Source organism: Vollenhovia emeryi, unplaced genomic scaffold (assembly GCF_000949405.1).
Source record: "Vollenhovia emeryi isolate VEMERY1.0 unplaced genomic scaffold, V.emery_V1.0 DF939218.1, whole genome shotgun sequence".
Classification (NCBI taxonomy): Eukaryota; Metazoa; Arthropoda; class Insecta; order Hymenoptera; family Formicidae; genus Vollenhovia; species Vollenhovia emeryi.
This window is the reverse complement of record NW_011967148.1, coordinates 433,148-452,247: the sequence shown is the minus strand read 5'-3', so window position 1 is coordinate 452,247 and position 19,100 is coordinate 433,148. Positions and strand designations below refer to the sequence as shown.

The window sequence follows — 19,100 nt, the reverse complement described above, 5'->3', positions numbered from 1 at the left end:
CTTTATAGTTGTGATGTTCTTGTAATGTAAATAAAAAATAAGAATTTCCATAATAAATAAAACTTTTGATATTAAAACATGCAACAAATTTAAATTCTTACAAATTGGCAAGGAATTGAGAATAGCAGAATAAATCGTGATTAGATCAAAATGGCTCTAAAATAATTATTAAACATTACTTTAACACTTTGTTGTGTATATATAAATATATTCTATATACTGGATTACTTACGAGAGCCAATAAAGATGCAGAGTTTTAGATCAGGTGATTTAAGGCTGATTCCTGATTGGCTCTCGTAAGCAATCCAGTGGGGGGGAAAAATAGTATCATGTACCGTTGGCTTCAGATCAGATGATTTAAAGCTGAATCTTGATTGATTCTCGTAAGCAATCCAGTAGGAAAAATAGTATCGTGTGCCGTTGTCTTGAAATTAAAGTTAAGCGACGTTGAAGAAACCAGGCCTTAGGTCGCATCGTGGTGCCACTGACTTAAACATCCAATAAGAAAATGCGGCTCCTAGGGATAAAATTATTCTCCACACTCCCTAGGAGGCGTCCCCTTGCGACGTGTGAAAGTTGCACGTTTCTCCGCGAGATGTCCCCGTGGCATCTTTTATCAGCGAGACGAAACGCGACCATCTTGTATCTCGGTCGTTCATCGATTCCGCGTAGATCCACGGAATTTCTCGTATACATCATCTGTATCTATGACAATTTAAAAACATGGCTACCATATGAAAACGAATTGGTTCGCACGCTGTAAACAAGTTTTCCATCTCTAATTCGTCATGAGAGCTCCGTTTTGCGTTGCCGACCGTGCGAATCGCCGAACGACGGAAACGTGCCCCGTGCCGTGAGGCCGGATCGACGGTCCGCCGAAAGCGCCAAAACAACTTTCGGGAGTGAAAGCCCCCCCACGCGAACTGACAGTAGGCGCAGATTCTATCGTTTTCCACGGGCGACTGATATCTGTTGCCTTCGCTCCGTTATCTGGAGATACGTATTCATCTCGCTACGAAACCGGCGTACGTTGCGAATTCTTGTGAAGACTCCTCCAAAAGTAAATAGCATTATTTCTTAATTTCGAAGTGCTCCAAAATCTCATTAATTATCTATATATATGTATATACATATATATACATATGTATCTCTATTGCAGATGCAATCGAGGAAGCTGTGAGAAGTGGAACGTGAGAATTTTGCGTACAGTCTTTATCGCTCGTGGGAGTAGATTCTGTAATAAATGGATACTGCAGGCTTTGATTCTATTATGCGCCATCCGAGAACCATCGTCCACCTGGATGTCGATTGCTTCTATGCTCAGGTGGAGATGGTCAAGCATCCCGAGTTGGAGGGGAAGCCACTGGGCGTGCAGCAAAAGAGCATAGTGGTCACCAGTAACTACCTGGCGAGGGGATATGGAATAAAAAAGTGTATGCCGGTGCAAGAGGCTCTGCGCCTGTGCCCGGAGCTGGCCCTGGTTAACGGAGAAGACCTGACGAGCTACCGTCACTACTCGACCAAGATATCTGAGATTCTGCAGCAGTTTACGCCACTGGTGGAGAGACTGGGCTTCGACGACAACTTTCTCGACGTGACGTCGCTAGTGGAGAGGCAGCTCAGGTCCCACCAGAACGAAGGGGAACTCGACATGAGCACCTCGAGCGTGGAGTTTGAAAGTTTGAAAGAAATCAGCAAGGTGTTCGGCCCTGCGGACGAGGAATGTCCGTGCGGCTGTCACGCGCGCTTGATGATCGGCTCGAAAATAGCAGCGGAGATAAGGAGCCGCATCTACGAGGAGCTGCATCTCACCTGCAGCGCTGGAATAGCGCACAACAAGCTTCTCGCCAAACTAGCGGGATCGTTGAACAAGCCGAATCAGCAGACGCTGATCTTCCCGTGCAGCGGTCCCATGTTGCTCTCCACGATAGGCTCCGTGTCGAAGATACCTGGCGTCGGACAAAAGACCATGGAATTATTGTTGTCGAACAATATAAGAACAGTTGACGATCTGCGCAGAATACCTTTGGAGAATCTGGAGCTAAAGATTGGCGTCGACCTAGCGAGAAGGTTGAAGGACAACGCGGAGGGAATCGACGAGACAGTGGTGAAGCCGTCTGGGAAGAAACAGTCCATAGGTCTGGAGGATGGGTTCAAGAGTGTGTCGCTGGTGGCCGAGGTGGAGTCGCGATTAGGCGCGTTATTGAGAAGATTGATGGAGGTGGTGAGGGAGGACGGCAGGATTCCCATTGCTATGAGAATAACGGTGAGGAAGCACGACTTGAACAAGCCCACCTCGGGTAAGAGGGAGACGAGGCAGTGCGCGCTGCCGAAGCACCTCTTACCGTCCACGAGGAACGGCGTGTACGATCACAGCAAGATGTTGACGCTCGCCATGAAGCTGTTCCATCGAATAGTCGACGTCTCCAAGCCGTTCCACTTGACGCTTCTGGGAGTCGCGTTCACCAAGTACGAGGAGAGATCGTACGGTAGGAGCAGCATCGCACCCTTCTTGTGCAAACAAGTCGCCGTCCATTCCATTCTAGATATCAGCTCCGAGGAAGGTATCTGCGAAGCGAATCAAGGCTCGCCGATGAGTATTAGTCAGGACAGCAACGACAGCTCGGATCAATCGGCGATGGGTCTGGGCACCCCTACGTCGAGTCTTTCGTGCTCGCCAATCTCCAAGTTGTACGTAGCAGGTCAGAACGCCGAGGACGATTTGCAGAACGAGGTAGAACCACTACCGAAGAAAACCAAGCTGGAGGTGTGGCTGAGAGGCCCTCGAGAGTCGCCGAGCAACGAGATGGCCGGTCTGAGACTAAGCTCCTCGTCACCGATGCAGTTGTCACCTACGGTGGACACTACAGTGTTCAAGACTCTGTCCATTGAGAGGAGAGAGGTCACTCGTTCCTGGCCCACGACCAGCAAACCGAAACCAAACAATATACTTAAATACTTCATAGCCAATAAGTGACGGAGCTCTGTGACCTAGTATTGAATGTCGCGTTTACACATGCACTTGAATCGACAACATTAAATGGCAGCACCGTACGATATTATGCAGGACATGACTTTTAACTTCTTCACATTTTTGATGCCAAATTCTAGGGTACAAAAGCAAGTATATGGCAAATTATCCAGACTATTTATCCGGAATTATATCAAATTGTAAAAAAAAAATTTGCAGCTTCTACATGTACCTACTAGATGTGCATTCTAAAGCTTTGTTTCATTAAAAGCAGAGGAGATACAGTATTAATAAATGTTAATTTTGAATCTGGACATCCCGTGCAAGGTGGACACTCGCAACACTTTCTTTCGCACTGTCACGATTTGGGAAACTGTCTGAATAATCAATGCTTACGTCACATTGCTTTACTGTGCTCCAAATTGATGCACGGACGTTTCGACGCGCTATCAAAGATGGTCCTGCATAAATTTCTCTTTCGTGCCTTTATTACATGCGTTTTAATTTTTCAAGCAAGGTGCATTTTTACGACGGAAGATATATATACATATATAAACACACATACATATATGTATATATATCTACGTCTGCGTATGTGTGCGTGTGTGTCGTATGCGTGTGGGTGCGTATGCATGTATATCTGTGTTCAATTGCATTTAATATATTGACCTAGTTTTATATAACGTAATATGACAAGAGATCATAGCTTCACATCGGTCCATTATAGTCCATGTTATTTTTACTTTCGACAGCAGCAATAAAAAGAAATTATACAACGATATTTTCAGTTACAATTCTTCTTTCAATATTACTTTGTCAATGGTATGCTTCTAAAAATCAGTTAGAAGTATATAATAATTTAGTTTTCTATTGTAATTGATAAGCGAAAAACTTTTAGAAAGACAATTGCCTTGAAGATTTTAGTTGTGCGATTACAATGTTTGTCATTGATGCTGTCGCCCTTACTATAATGCAATATGAACTGTATTCATTTATTGTAATGTATGTGAGTTTTATATGGACACAATACATGCATTGAAACCAATCTGTTTTTAATTGAACAAAATTAAGAGGAAAGAATACACTTAGTTTGTTTACACGATAAATTCACACACAGTTATAAAAGAAGCATATTAAGCAAGTTAGAAGCGTATTAAACATGTATACGCCTATACGTAAGTGAGACAAGGTGCTGACATTCGATGTTGTAATCCTTGACGGATGAATAATTGTATAATTTAATGTCTTGAGGAGAAAATTATATTTTTAGTACTGTTAAATCAAGGATCGAAAACGGTATAATTTCGCTGAATTTCATTTTCCATGCAACAGACACGCGCGTGGGGATCTCACGTCGGTTATCGCACTTTTATTGTTATAAATAAAAGGTGGAGACGCTCGGGTGCGTGTCCGTAGCATCGAAACCTGAATTCGCAGTCGGTGAAATATTGCTTTCGATCTCTCTGTGTATACACATCGGGCGGCGAATATTGCGCGAAAGAAATACTCTGTTATTCCCGCCAGGAGACTAGCCGCTGGCGTGGAGATTCTCTTATTGAGAAGCTATAGCATATAAATATGTATGTAACTATTCGAAAGACAGATATACTAGACAATCATAAAGTTTTAATGCCACTTCTCAGTATGGCACATGGTGATTATTATATAAATATATATACGCACATACACGTGCACGCGCGCATACACGGCGCGTTAAATGTATATTAATATATGTTGGATATATATACGGATATTTCGTGATATATATATGTATATATGCATACACATATATGTCCCGAAAACGCACCATCCATTGCTGACCGTACGACACGGGACAAGAGTTACGGATTTTACTTTTTACAGATACTTAAAGGACGCTTGTCGCATACGGACAAGAGAGTCCACAGGTGATAAATTGAAACAATGTAGCTTTTGTATTTGCGAAACACAGAATATTGATTAAGATTGCTTACGTTATTTAAGAGAGAAGTGAGAAATGGAGAATGGGGGGGGGGAAAGAAGCGATATAGCGCGCCCAGCCCGCGATAAAGGCTCTCTGCCGAGCTTTTCTACTTTTATTTATTTTTATCGTTACAACATAAGCGAGAAAACGGTGTCGTCTTTATTTTTATTTTATCTCTGGTTGTGAGTACCTATATTTGCATATTTTATACGGACTTTGTTTAAACGGGAATACGCGGCGTTGCGAAACGACTGCGCGCGCGGGGTCAACGTCGGGGTCGGGATCAAACGCAGAACTTCGCGCCTGGAATAACAATACGTCGGATATCGGCGCGAGAGTGTTTCAGTTACGCGCGACGTAGGCGTCTTCGACAACGCAATGCCGCAGCTCGCATTACTTCCGATTTACTTTAATAAAAGAAAAAAAAATCTGAAATACAACATCGCCGCGTCTGTTGTTTCTACCAACCCATCCTTTCGACGTGTTTCCTTGTATGATTACATTCATAGAATATTCACGTCGCGGGAAAAGAACATTTTCGTGTCTAAACAGCTGCAATAAACGTAGCAAAATATATATGCAGTCCAAATTTTCGCGTTAATCTTAGCCGCAAATAAATGAAAGTTTCTAATTAAATCACTTGGATTACAATCGAACGTCATTCGGATGAAAGAAATGTTATAAAATTTTCAAATAATTTTCCGAGCGATTAATATTTTTAAGGAAATGCATCAGAATGCGAAGATATCGAAGAACCACGCGCGTTATCGAGTCACCAGATTCGGCAAGTATATCAGAGAGATACGAGCGTGAGGTTGAAGTGAATTTTACAAATATCTGGCGTACCGCATATCGTTTCGCGTGAAATTGAATAACTGACGATGTGATTATGTAATCATATACTCGGCCTTAAATCATGCTGTTTGGACATATCTGAGAGTGATAGAACAAATCACGTGATAAAAAATTTTTCATCGGTTTCATTAGAAATCATTTTCAATGCGTAAATTCGCAATAATGTATAAGCAAATATATGCAAATTTTTATTATCAGTTTATTTTTAAAAACGTTTAAAAATGTATTTAAATGTAAACAAAGTTTCCATAGTAAATTCCAATAATTTAGTACATTTAGGCTTAATTAAATTATAATTTATTGGTCGTCTCCATCGCGTCTAAGCCCAAATCGCGCTTGAATTGTGATTTAGCTGTTTCAGCAATACGCTCTTTTCTACAGCAACGATAACAACTATATCCGGCCATAAATTTTCGTGGCTACCGGCGTATTACCCTATCACATTGTGCGTGAGATACATCCGGACCATGTATTTTCTTTTTATGGCCGGTGTCTGGCCTAAATTTAAATGTCCAACGTTTCCTTAATTGTCATCGTTTACTGTATATAAAAGCCGCTGGTGCACGAGCGTGAAAATTGGCACTGAACTACCAAACATTGTGGAAAACAAGCCCGTAAAGATTCTGCTCGTTGATATTGTTGTTACTAAAAATGTTGTCGATATTCTGCATCTTAAGTATTATTGCGATACATGGACTGTCAGGTAAGAGTCGAGACTCCTCTTCCCACACGCTGTAATTTTAATAAAATAGTATTCAATAATTAAGTTATTTTATTTTCTAATCTTATATTATCTATTATGCGATTTGTTGTCGTTAATTTAAACTCATTGATTTATTTCGCTTGTGTGTGACATTTATATAATCGGTTTTAATCGATTTATTAAATTAAATAATAATAAAAAGTTAAAAAACGTTTGGAAAATTCGATGTCAGACAAGTCGAAAAGCTCGTTACAAATAATTCTATTGTGAGTAAATTACGCGATATTGCGGAGTCTCTTTACGTGAAAGGTGCTTTTACAATTGTGTAGCCGAGACAACCGAACCTATCACGAAAATTGTGGGCGGCAGTCCTGCCGATGAAGGACAATATCCTTATCAAGTATCTCTTCGTTATCGCGGTCGCCATTTCTGCGGAGGTTCTGTGATAAGTAAAAGAGTGATCCTTACAGCTTCTCATTGCTTGTCCGGGTACGTGCCAGCGGCTGTTAGAATAAGACTATTTTAATAGCAACTAATAATAACTTTCGGACTTACAATTATTACGTTTAAATTTACGTTATATTAAAAACAATTTGTAATTAACTTTGGTTAGTCGTAACTCTTCTTGAAAGTAATAAAAAAATGTATGAATTTCTAAATATGTTTACTATGAGTCTAACATTACGGTAAGAATTTGAAATAATCATTGGCCTCTTGTCCCAGCGTGAAATGACTCGTCGATCGACATCGTTTCGACGAATCATTTCTCAATGGGTATATAATTTTATTTTTTATTCAAGTTTTAATGACACGGCCATCGCTGCTGTATTGGGCACAAACACTCTGGACAGAGGTGGCGATGAGTATTCCTCGATCAAGACATGGGTACATCCCTATTATAATTCCGCCTTCGTCTGGAACGACATCGGGTTGATTAAGCTGGACAAGGATATCGTGTTCGGGGACAAAGTGAAACCGATTGCTCTGCCCACCAAAAGATTCGGCAAATCCAATTATCCGGCGACGCTGTCCGGGTGGGGCACTACCAATGTAAATACAAAAGATCTGCCAATCTTTATTGTATGTGTTGGGAAATGCACACATCTCACCGTTACACCTATAATTAACGTGTACAATACGCATGTAAATAATAGCAGACCATTTGTCCGTTTTCCACGAATTCGAGACACTCTGCGTGATACTTTGTTAATTAATTGTCGGATTGAAACGATCATTTGGTTAATTTTAATATAACATTTTAGATTAATTTAAATAATACACAATTAACCTTCATTAAAATAATCTTTTCGCACGGGTCATTGCAGTATCCGGGAGACACGCCGAACGAATTGCAACACATCCAGCTCACGGTCATCGATCAAAAGCAATGCTTAAGCACCAGCTTTCGTATCACCAACAACAATGTCTGCACACTCAATAAACGGGGCGAGGGTGCCTGTCACGTAAGTACATTCTAGTTTGATCGAATATCCAGGAAGAGAGTCCTTTCGCGAGGAAATGCACTCTCGACATCGATCAATACGCAGCGTTTATTTATTTTAGCGTTGATAGCATTTGACAAGATTAAAATCGCAACGACATTAAATGTTTAATTGGAAACCTTATCTCCGAATTTTACTGTCTTTTGCATAAGTGTATTACACAATAAACAAAGTGCAATACATAAACTCGATAAATATTTAAAAATTATTCTGAACGAATATTCCAGAATTCTTGACGAATATTCTAAGAACGTTCTTCCTTGTTATAAAAATACGATTTCTAATTGTAATAATCTATATGTATTTATAGAATGTTTGATTCGAATATTCTGCAATTAAGAATATTTCCACTCCAAAAAAATATTCATAGAACCATTTGTGCTATCTGGGATGGCAACGCTGAGCTACATCTAGCTATCGCACAGTTGTATATTGATTCGTAGAGATTTTTAATTAATTTTTACACCAGAACTGTATTAAAAGCATAAAGCTGGTTCTACAATAGATGCAAGTCGCAAGAAATCGGCCAATGACAGTCGATTATTCGTCTCCTATTTGGCTGTGATGGGTCGATTTCTTGCGGCTTGCGACATGCTGCGTCTATTGCAGATCCAGCGTTAAGATTAAAGCAGTCGGAGCGACATTTAGAAGGGAACATTTGTTACATTGTTAATTATACGTGTACAGGGCGACTCTGGCGGTCCCCTGGTAGCCGACGGTGAGCAGATCGGCGTGGTGTCCTGGGGAATTCCCTGCGCTAAAGGACGTCCGGATGTATTCACGCGAGTCTATTCCTATCTGGATTGGATCAACAAGCATCTCCAAGAGGATAACTCCGTATAAACGATCACGGGCCATTCGGCTCGCAAGTACTTATCACAGCAGTTATAAAATTTAATAAATTCTTTAATAAATTTTATAACAACAACAAATACATCGTAAGAATTGATCCTCTCTCGTTCCGACAATAAAAAGCCAATTGTCAAATAATCGAGTTAATGGCAATCTTACTTGAATCGCGAGTTCGAAACATGTATGTACTCCCGATGCAACGTTTACGGTATTTCCAAAGTAATTTGTGTAGCTCTACTCCTGCATCGCATGTAACAAATAAATTAATTTAAGCATATGTCTCGATGTCATTTGAGTTCCATCTAGCTCGTGTCCAACGACAACAGAATAAGCGATGCGCGATAAGAATAATAATTAATGCTACCAGTGGACAACAAATTTGAATTTTTATTCCACTGAGAATTAATTGAACGTTCATTTAAATAATAAGTAACTCAATCGGCCGAGGCTTTTAGGCGAGGGTGATTTAAACTCGGCAGCTGCTTGTCGAGACTAAACAAACGTGTCGCACCGACTGCGTCTCGCTATATATTATTTCTTCTTAAGTTTCTTAAGTTGAAAGTTTAATAATCGACAGTCCAGGAGATCGGCGCACAGCGTTACATGCGCTTTTTCAACGATTAACTTATGAAATCTGCATAATAACGTCGTGTTAAATATAGTAATCTTTTTATACCGGTGTGTTTTATTAATTATAAGCAAAATTAAATATAAAATTATAAAACTCGCAATGAGAACGCATTATCCGTAAAGTGCTGAATTATTTTTTCCCTTTTTAATACGCGTAAACGATAGTGTTAGCGACAAATGCGTGAAAACGGGACACGTTTTTGCGATGCGTGTTTCGCAAACGACGGGCTAGGCGGTCGGTAACGTGATCTAGATTGACTCAATACTGCGTGTAATTGGCATTAATATAATTTCAACAACAGACATTATATGTCCTGTCAAGCAGAATGAATCTCTTGGCTGTGAACATTATAGGACTCATAAATGTCTTAACGCATGAGGTTGCATGTATGTATATCGAGTCATATCGAGGCGCGCGGTTTAAAGAATTTGCGTATCATAACTGTAAGCCATATTGCAACAATTGAATAATAATTAATATTCTCATAGTGAAATATATTTGACATGTTGCGTTATTATTAGATTATTATATAAATTGTAATTATATTATTGCGTTTTTATTAGTTATGTGTGTATTATTATATTTTCATAAAAGATTTGGACATGAAGCACGCCTCAAATTCATACGTTTATGATTTTACGTGTTCAGGAAGGACTCAGGTATTTTTTATTAGCTTAATTAATTGTCTCTTTCCAACTGTTACTTTAGAAAGAGACAATTGTGAGATTAAAGTTAAGCGACGTTTGGTGAAACTGGGCCCCAAGTCATTCTTTCATTAAAATAAAGAATCGCGAGGACCTTTCGCCTGACGTCGTGCAAGTCACGCGCCGCTTCTCGCCGCTTAACGATCGACGAGTTTGAGGAACCAGCGCGAAATATCCTGGCCGAAGATTACGGTCACGCTCCTAATGACCCACTTTCAGCGGCGCATGCTCGAGCGTGTGTCCGACGTCGCTTTAAGGGTAAAAACGTCGCGACACGTAGCCGCGCAGACAGATGGTGGCTTTCGCGCGCGGAATAAAGTTGAGGGCGGAGAGGCGGAAAGCGCGAGTTCCGCCGCGGACAGTGGAGAAGATCGATGCGCGATCAGACTATCTTCTCGAGATCTCTCGGGGATCTAGGCCAAGGACGCGCATCCCATTGTCATGCAGCAATAACGTATCGATTTGAGCGCCGCGCGCTTCGTAATCGATTGTAATCGATTCTCTCCTACGTTCAAGGATGATCGGTTTCAGCGTCGATTCTCTAAATTCGAATGTGGGATCTTTCCTTCGAGGAGGTCCCGGCTAGTATCTTGTGTCGCGAGTACTTTTTACAGAATTTCAGAGCCCGTGGCCGGCAAAAAAAATCGGCAGAAAATTATGCGTGCGTTTATAAATTTTTAGGCGTAGCGACCTCGCAGAGCACATCGTCTCGCTATTTGCGTTACCAATTTAACACTTACAATCGGAACAATCAGGGTTGGGAAAGTTACTTTAGAAAAGTATCTAGCTACAGTTACAGTTTTTTCACTAAAAATGTACTGTAGTACATTTTAACATACATAGTACATTGTAGTACATTTTATTGTAACTATAGCTACAGTTACAAATTACCAATTTTGAAAAGTAACACGTTACAGTTACAGTTGCTCAAAAAGTAACGAATCGTTACCTTGCAGTTACTATCTTGCAATAAAAATTAAGATATCTGCATTTGAATTGCGAAGTGTCGATTAAGGCGTTTATGTGCAAATGCAAGGCCTAATGCGATCTGTGGATGTTAAAAAAATATATAAAGCAACTCTTAATGCAACTATTAAATTAGTTACCAGTTATCGAAAAAATGTAACTGAGTTAAGTTACAGTTAGAGATGGAGAGAAAGCAACGAAGTTAAGTTAGAGCTACCAAAAAAAAGCAACTGTAATTTCGTTACAAGTTAACGAGTTACTTCCCAACCCTGGGAACAGTATTTATAGTCCAATGTTATATTTAAAATCGTGTTAAATCTATTTCCAGATCATACTTAAGACGATCTGAGCTTGGACTATAAATACCAATTAGAGCTTGAAAGTTCTCAACTCGTTTTTCGAGAAGGATAAACGACAAAGTGTTCGCTTATTAATATTTTTCTCGAAAACACCGCAAAGTAGGTGTTCTTATCGTTATCGGCGAAAAGAATCCGAAAATTATGCGTGCGTTTATAAATCTTTAAGCGCAGCGACCTTGCAGAGCACACGGCCGTCTCGCTATTTGCGTTATCAATTTAACACTTCCAATTGGAACAGTATTTATAGTCCAATGTTATATTTCAGATCGCGTTAAATCTATTTCAAGATCATACTTAAGACGTTCTGAGCTTGGGCTATAAATACCAGTTAGAGCTTGAAAGTTCTCAACTCGTTTTTCGAGAAGGATAAACGACAAATAGTTCGCCTGACAGTATTTCTCTTGAAAGCCCCGCAAAGTAGGTATTCTGTCCCCTGTACAAACTCCCGGGCGTCCCATTGTGTCCATTCGAAAACAGGACCCTGGAAAACCGACCGTGTGATTCGGCTCCAAAAGCGAACACGTAAAAAGTGAAAGGTGAACTCGAGACGTTTTGCACGCTCGTGTAACTCTAGTGTACCATACGGTGCATTAATGCGGTTCTGGTAATAATTAGCGATGGACAAAAATTACTTGATTACGTAAACATAGATGCTTTTTGACAATATACGACCCGAAGCGAATTAATGCACCGCATTGTACTCACCAGCAATGCTTTCGGTGAGATCGCTGCTAATAGATTTAACAAATGAACTACATTTAAGAGCTTAATGTATTTTAACAGCGCAAGAAAACTAAAAACCACTGGCACCAGAACATCCGTAAGATTCGAGGTAATTCTCATTCCAAGAAGGATTTCTTTATTACTTTACCTACAGTTGCAATAGTTAACTAATTGCAGTGTATTGAGATCCCCTGTTTAAAATATTAGATAGAATATGATCAGATTACACTAGATTACTCGCAATTTCAATGTAAATTAACGAAACTCTTATTTATGCATGTAATCTATAGTAATCTGGTAATATATTCTAGCTATTATTGCCGAGGAATTGCCACCCCGCTGCGGTCCTTTATTTGAAGGGTCTGAAAAGAGTCTAGTATTTTCTGAAAGCGGTAGTTGCTTTACAACTAGATGAGTCTAACGTTTGCCTAAAATAGGACGATGGTCGCGTCTCTCGCTGTTCCAGAAAAGTTTCGTTGGTTCGATGACTCATCCTAAGGGCCGGTCTGGAGTTATCCCAAGGGTACGCATTTCTAAAGTAGTTGCTTGGACAACGGTCACGCATAACAGCCTGACCGGCCGAACGTGCGGTAACCCGTTACGAAGCTGACCAAGTTTGACGTGCAATAACGTAAATGACAGCGATCTCTTGTAATGGTAAGCCGCGATGAGACGGTTACGTTCATCGGCATTGAAGGCGGGTGTCAATCGATCTGCGCAAATCATTCCGTGATTAGTGAACAGTTCATACAATGAGCGGAAGCCCAGTAAACGCCACAGCTGACAGTTACATAACATTAATATTACAATTTCCGACTCAACAGTATGTGACAGTATATATGTAATGTGTACAACGTGTTGCACTACATTAATTATATCCCCCAGCGAAAACACTAACGTCGAATCAACGTCAATGGGGTCGAGGCCGCGTCCCGACAGTCAGTCTTTGAAAATAATTGAAAGTTTTGGAATTTTTTGTATTAAATGTTGTATTAAATAAGTTAACTTGGCAGCTCTCCCCAGTAAGATATTAAAAGTATTCAGAACGTTGAAAACAGTAATTTAATACAAAAAATTAAGTTCCAAAACTTAATTATTCTTGAAAACTGATGATTGGGATGCGGTTTCGACTCCATTGATAACGTCGATTCGACGTTAGCGTTTTTACTGTGTTGTTGAGAGCAAAATTATAATATTGACAGATTACAACGCACTAAGCACGTGGCCGTAATAGGCTTTTCTATTACGTGGTTTATTTATAATGGCGAATTCGGTTGCTTGCACTAGTGCGCACCGAGTGCATGCCAAGGCTTGTTTACAGTCAATTCTTATATTTAAGGATCTTAAATATCTCTTGAAAGACTCGACCTTACAAGTAGCCAGTAAAATTAGCGTTCGTGCGGATCATTTTTTTTTGGCTAAATACTCCTTGAACGTGTGTTTAAGACAGAGTTAAATATAAGAATATTGACTATAAACAAGTCTTACAGCGAATATTCTTACATTCGACTTTGTCAACCACAAAGAAAAGTCCCCTAATATGAGACAGCGGGGGTTTCTACATCTACTATCTCACGATAGGGGACTTTCCTGTATAAATTGGCTTTCTAGCTTCGCGCTTTCCGAAACAATATTCCGGACCCGCCCCCGCTGTTATGCGTGGTCTACAATACGTGGAGTAAGCACGGAGTAAGGAGTAAGGGAGAGCCCTAACTTCTAGCTTTTGGTGTAAGGAAGCTGAAATACGGGCATGATTTTTAAAATAATTGTAACACTGATTGATGGCATTTTGATTCACCGGGAGTAAGCCTTAAGCCTTGTGTCCACGATCCAAGAATTTGGTTCAAGTTCTAGTTTCGAGAAATGTGTAGCCAATCAACCTGCAGCTATTCCATAAAAGCTGCAAGGTGATTGGCTACGCATTTCTCGGAACTAGAACTTGGACACAGTTCTTGGATCGTGGACACAAGGCTTAAGAGCTGAAGTAGGAAATAAAATGGATTTATTTCCTTACTCCTACTCCTTACTCCAGCTTACTCCATGTATTGTAGACCAGCCTATACGTAGCAACCGGTCGACGTTCACCGGGAGATGAGAAGCTCCGCGCGACGCAAGGCGATCCAAGACGCGGAAGTATCGTCCGATTCTCGCTGCGAGGACACCCCTCCCCCCCCTCCCTCGCCGCGCTCGTCCCCCGAGCCAAAGTCGAATAAATCGCCGCGCGCGCCGCGCGACGTGACCCAAATAGCGCGGCGCGCGCGCGCGTGCGCGCGCGCTCCGCGCTCCTGAGGGTGTGTTTTCATCCCCGCCTCGTTTCCCCCGTGCGCTCTTTCTCTCTCTCTCGATCTTCCCCTCTCGTCGTCACCGCCGTCGTCGTCGGCGTCGCGGTTGCCGCCTCGCAGTGCGAAGCGCGACAGCTGGTGCACCGTGACACCTGCTGCAGAGATCGATATCCGCTCGTCCTTGCGCCGTCCCGACCGGAGAGAGGTACGCGAAGGAGCGACCGCGCGGGCCGGGGCATGTCGGAGCGGCGCTTCCCGTGACTCGCCCTCGTCGCGCCGTCCGTCCCGACGCGGGCGATGTAGCGCCGCGGCGGGAAACGTCCCCGGGTGCCCAGTGAGTATCCGACGGTGCGCGACGTCCTCCTCGTCCACCCGTCGAGGCGCCGTCGGTTCCGCTTTTGCGTCTCGGGGGGTGGCCCCGAGGATATTCGCCCGCCCACGCGCGAGCGGACTGTGCGCGGAACTGCGTGCCGAAACGTCCAGCGGGTGAATCCGGAAGCGAAGGAACCTGCGTGTCCGGGGAAAAAGCGTTTCTTCCCCTTTTTTTCGCCGCGAGTGCACGCCGTTGTACGCCTCTCCGCGGCGTCTCACGTGGGGCGAAAATTGGCGAGACCGAGCGCGTTCCCCAGTAGCACAGTGCACTGGCCAAACATTGGCCCGACGCAACCAAATGTGGGGCAATGTTTAAGCGATGTCTGGCCCGCGCACTGTGCTACTAGGGCTGGCTCGGGTACAAGTGGACGAGGAGACCCCGAGGAGGCGTCGTTCGCCGGAATATTCGCCGGATCTCCGCGCTGGTCATCGATTCCGGGCGAGGGGTTAACGCCTCGTCGCCGTCGGCGAGACGGTCCCTCTCGCGAAAGCCTTTGACGCCGCGCCGATACGGTTTCTCCGGCCCGCGGCGCGACGCGGCGCGTATCGCGACGGCGTGTTTATACGCGCTCGCGACACTGTTTACGTTTCTTCTGCGCACGTGAGCGCGGCTATCGATCTCGGAATGGGACCTCGAGGGCGAGATCCCACCGATGAATCGACGGACGGCAGCTGCGCGCGTCACGTCGAGGGGGGAGAAAGAGAGATTGTATTAATCCGTCGAATCTTCTTTTCCGCACGCGTTGTTTTACTTCGGCGCTCGATAAAGCGGCTCGTCGTTGACAAAAGCGCCGCTGGAAATGCTCCGATTTCTTACCCTCTCGCGAGATATTCCTGGTATAAAAAAAATATCTTAAATGGTAAATTTTACAATATTGGACCAATATTGGGAATACTATAGATTTACATTATTTCCCAATATTGTGCTACTAGAGTTATATAATTATTAAACTTGAAGAATTGTTTAGGTTGCCAGTAATAAACAACAATGGATACGTTTAATCGACCCTTTCTGGCTATTATTTAATATATTTAATAAAATTACAAAGTGTACTGTGCGACGTTTCGACCACTGGTTTTGGGTCCGTTTCAAGCACAATTCTTAAAATTTTTATGTCATTGGACAGTCATGTTTTAAAACGGTTCACTTTTGATTATAAGATTAACTATTAATTGTGTTATGTCATGGTTATAAAACGGTGTTAAGAAATATGTCCAATATCTATCATGGTCGGTGAGTGTCACTGGAGTTCAACCGTTCAACAGTTTATATAATTATTGCGACATTTACATTTATTCCATGGCCAATATTGGTTTTACGTTGGACAATATCGGCCAATGCGTTTCTAATACCGACACGGGGCCAATGTTTAGCCAATGACTAGCCAGTAGTGCACTGTACTACTCCGGGACATCTCTCTTATCGGGACATATATCTTGGCGGATATGAGCGCGTATTGTAATGTTGCGCGATATTGCGTCTCGATGAGCGTGACAGAAATCTTATCTTGCGCATCAGACAGGTGGGCCGTCGCCGGATGTTTTCAAGTATCGAGGGGATGGCCATGGTGTGAGCCTTGCTTATGCGAGGGAAGTGAAAGAAGACATTATGGCTGAGTGAGGTCGTACTCTTTGGCTGGCAACAACCCGTACCTGCGGAAATAATCGGGGATTTGCTGTTATCAAAGCGAGCTTCATGAGCTGCTGCCCTTTCATGTGAGTGCCACGTGTCTCGCCTGTTGTTTTATTTGTATACGCCATACGATATGCAGAATTGTGTCAGCGTACAACGCAGTTGTATCTCTCGTATTTAAAATGTAAATAGTTTAATGTACGTATACAGAATGATTCGCGGAGTTTCGCTCTCGCTTAAGCCTAATTTACAATGTGCTCTTTGAGCGTCTATAGAGACATTCCGTTTTGTAGTCAATAAATACGTTTGAAACATTTGCGCAGGTGCACGGGGAGAAATTTCTCTCAAAATTTACCTGGAAAAATCATGTAATCGCAGGACAACACGGCATTTCGGGGAATTTTATGAGAGTTTTTGAAATTTTACCATACATTTTACTAGTAGAACGTGTACTAAGTATTATTACTAGTAAAACGTATGGTAAAATTTCAAAGAGCGCATAAAGTTCTTCAAAATGCCGTCTTAATTAATTAATTTCAAAATATCTCTACGTCAGGATTGGGAAACAACTCGTTACAGTTAAAGTTACTTCTTTTTTGGTAATTCTAACTTAACTTCGTTACTTTCTCTACATCTGCAACTGTAACTTAACTCAGTTACATTTTTTTGACAACTAGTAACTAATTTAATAGTTACATTAATAGTTACTTTATATATTCTTTAAACCTCCACAGATCGCACTAGGTCTTGCATTTACGCACAAACGCCTTTATCGACGCTTTACAATTCAAATGCAGAGTTGATATCTTTCGTTTCGCTGCAAGAAAGTAACTGCGAAGTAACGATTCGTTACTTTTCGAGTAACCGTGACTGTAACGCGTTACTTTTCAGAATTGGCGACTTTTAACTGTAGCTAGTTACATTTTTTAGCGAAAAAAAGACTGTAACTGCAACTAGATACTTTTATAAAGTAACCTTCCCAACCCTACGCTAGCTAATACTCTAACGCCCGTTGCAAGAGACCGTTTAGCATGCGACTCCGCGCAGCACGCACACGCGCAAGGCGTAAACACGCCGCGCCGGTCGCTGCACCTTTCGGAACGACTGCGCAGTGGTGGGTCCCGCGAGTTTGCACGGTTTGCCGTGCACACGCGTGTTCCTTTATCCGCGATACACGGCGCGCTGCCTATCGCTCCTCTCCCACGTTCTCCTCCGCGATTCAACCTCGCGCACACCGCTCTCCGTCGACGCGCCTGATCCCCAGGACCGTACCCTCGCCGCCGCGGGGCCCGCGGTCTACTACCAAGCCCCTTCGAATCCGCATTCTTGAGCGCCGGTTTCGCCAAAGTCGCCTAACTTTGACCTTCCAGTTAATTTCATTTATCCTTTGCCTCTAATCATCCCGTTAGAAAGAGACGAAGAACGAATTTGTGAACCTATTAATTAACTTTCTTTATCCTTTGTCTTTAATTATCCCGTTAGAAAGAGACGGGGAATGAATTAATAAACTTATTAATTGATTTCATTTAGCCTTTGTCTCCAACTGTCCCCTTGGAAAGAGACAAAGAACGAGTTGAACTTATTAATTAATTAACATCCATGAAACTGGACCCTAGAGAAGTAAATTAAGATCGAGTCTAAATGTACAAAAATCTTCCAGTTACTCGTATGATGTCAGAATACGCGCTTCGCGGTTAAAACTTTTTAGTTAATTTTCTGTAACGTCATATAACTTTAATGTCGCACTTGCAGTTGTATTTTTCGAGTTATTTCAGTTTTGCGCCGCAACTCAGCGTCGCATCTTATTGCAAGTCACAAACCGACTTATGCCCGTTTCCACCAATGCAGATTAACTTCAATCTCGGTTTAAATTACTTGTTATCTTTTTCGAATTCGTAAAACTAGAAAAAGATATGAAGCAAGTCGAACCGAGATTAACGATAAGCCGCGTTGGCAGAAACGGACATTGTAATAAATGAAAAGTTCCAAACTTGTAAATTCGTTGCTTATTTCAGTCCAGGGTTTGCTAATTTCACGTTATACAATTCAATTTTTGACACGAAAAAAGACTGGATTGTGGAGAATTAGAACAAAAGTAACATCGAGCTATTATTTTAAGTTCATCTTCTTATCAATATAGATTAATTTTAATCGGTTTAACTTACTTCTTATCTGTCCTTAGTTCTAAGAACACGATAAAAAGCAAGTTAAAGTTAATTTACATTGATAGAAGTGGACATTACTCCGCTTTGACTCCTTGCGCACTTCCAAGTTGCAGAACATTTTTTAACATCACGACATAACTCGCATCGTTAAGATTAGGCGCCTGCGTGATTCAATGACAATTCGAGGACGAAGCAAACGGTCTCCGAGACAACCGTCGTCCGTTTCTACCAATATATAGTAACTTTAATCCCGGTTTAACTGACTTTTTATCTCTCTTTAGTTCTAAAAGTTAGTAACAGATACAAAGTAACGTTAAACTGATCATATTGTCAGTTCGCTTCGCGTCTGTCTCTTTTTGAAGTAACAGAAAGGGACAAAGAACAAATTAAACTGAGCTTAAAGTTAAAGCAGCGGCCTT

The 19,100-nt window shown here is 41.9% G+C and overlaps 3 protein-coding genes across 4 annotated transcripts in view; all 3 read left to right on the top strand.

Moving 5' to 3' along the window:
- Window positions 1-586: 586 nt before the first annotated feature.
- On the top strand, window positions 587-5,374 carry LOC105560900 (DNA polymerase iota). The gene is made up of 2 exons (XM_012010407.1): window positions 587-1,060; window positions 1,160-5,374. Exon 2 carries the CDS (start codon window positions 1,244-1,246, stop codon window positions 2,975-2,977), a length of 1,734 nt encoding a protein of 577 aa, XP_011865797.1. The 5' UTR covers window positions 587-1,060; window positions 1,160-1,243; the 3' UTR covers window positions 2,978-5,374.
- A 93-nt stretch (window positions 5,375-5,467) lies between these two features.
- Window positions 5,468-9,353, top strand: LOC105560898 (chymotrypsin-2-like). The gene is made up of 5 exons (XM_012010406.1): window positions 5,468-6,492; window positions 6,822-6,981; window positions 7,293-7,542; window positions 7,818-7,955; window positions 8,682-9,353. The coding sequence occupies exons 1-5, from the start codon at window positions 6,441-6,443 to the stop codon at window positions 8,835-8,837; spliced, it is 756 nt and encodes a 251-aa protein (XP_011865796.1). The 5' UTR covers window positions 5,468-6,440; the 3' UTR covers window positions 8,838-9,353.
- Window positions 9,354-14,633: 5,280 nt separating this feature from the next.
- LOC105560897 (tripartite motif-containing protein 2-like) overlaps window positions 14,634-19,100 on the top strand; it is a 14,922-nt gene continuing 10,455 nt past the window's right edge. The window contains exons 1-2 of one of the 2 annotated variants that reach the window (XM_012010403.1): window positions 14,634-14,716; window positions 16,403-16,599. In XM_012010403.1, coding sequence (XP_011865793.1) covers window positions 16,580-16,599 — 20 coding nt within the window. In that variant the 5' untranslated portion in view covers window positions 14,634-14,716; window positions 16,403-16,579. Of the gene's footprint in view, window positions 14,846-16,402; window positions 16,600-19,100 lie in introns of both variants that reach the window. The other variant, XM_012010404.1, reaches the window with a different exon arrangement.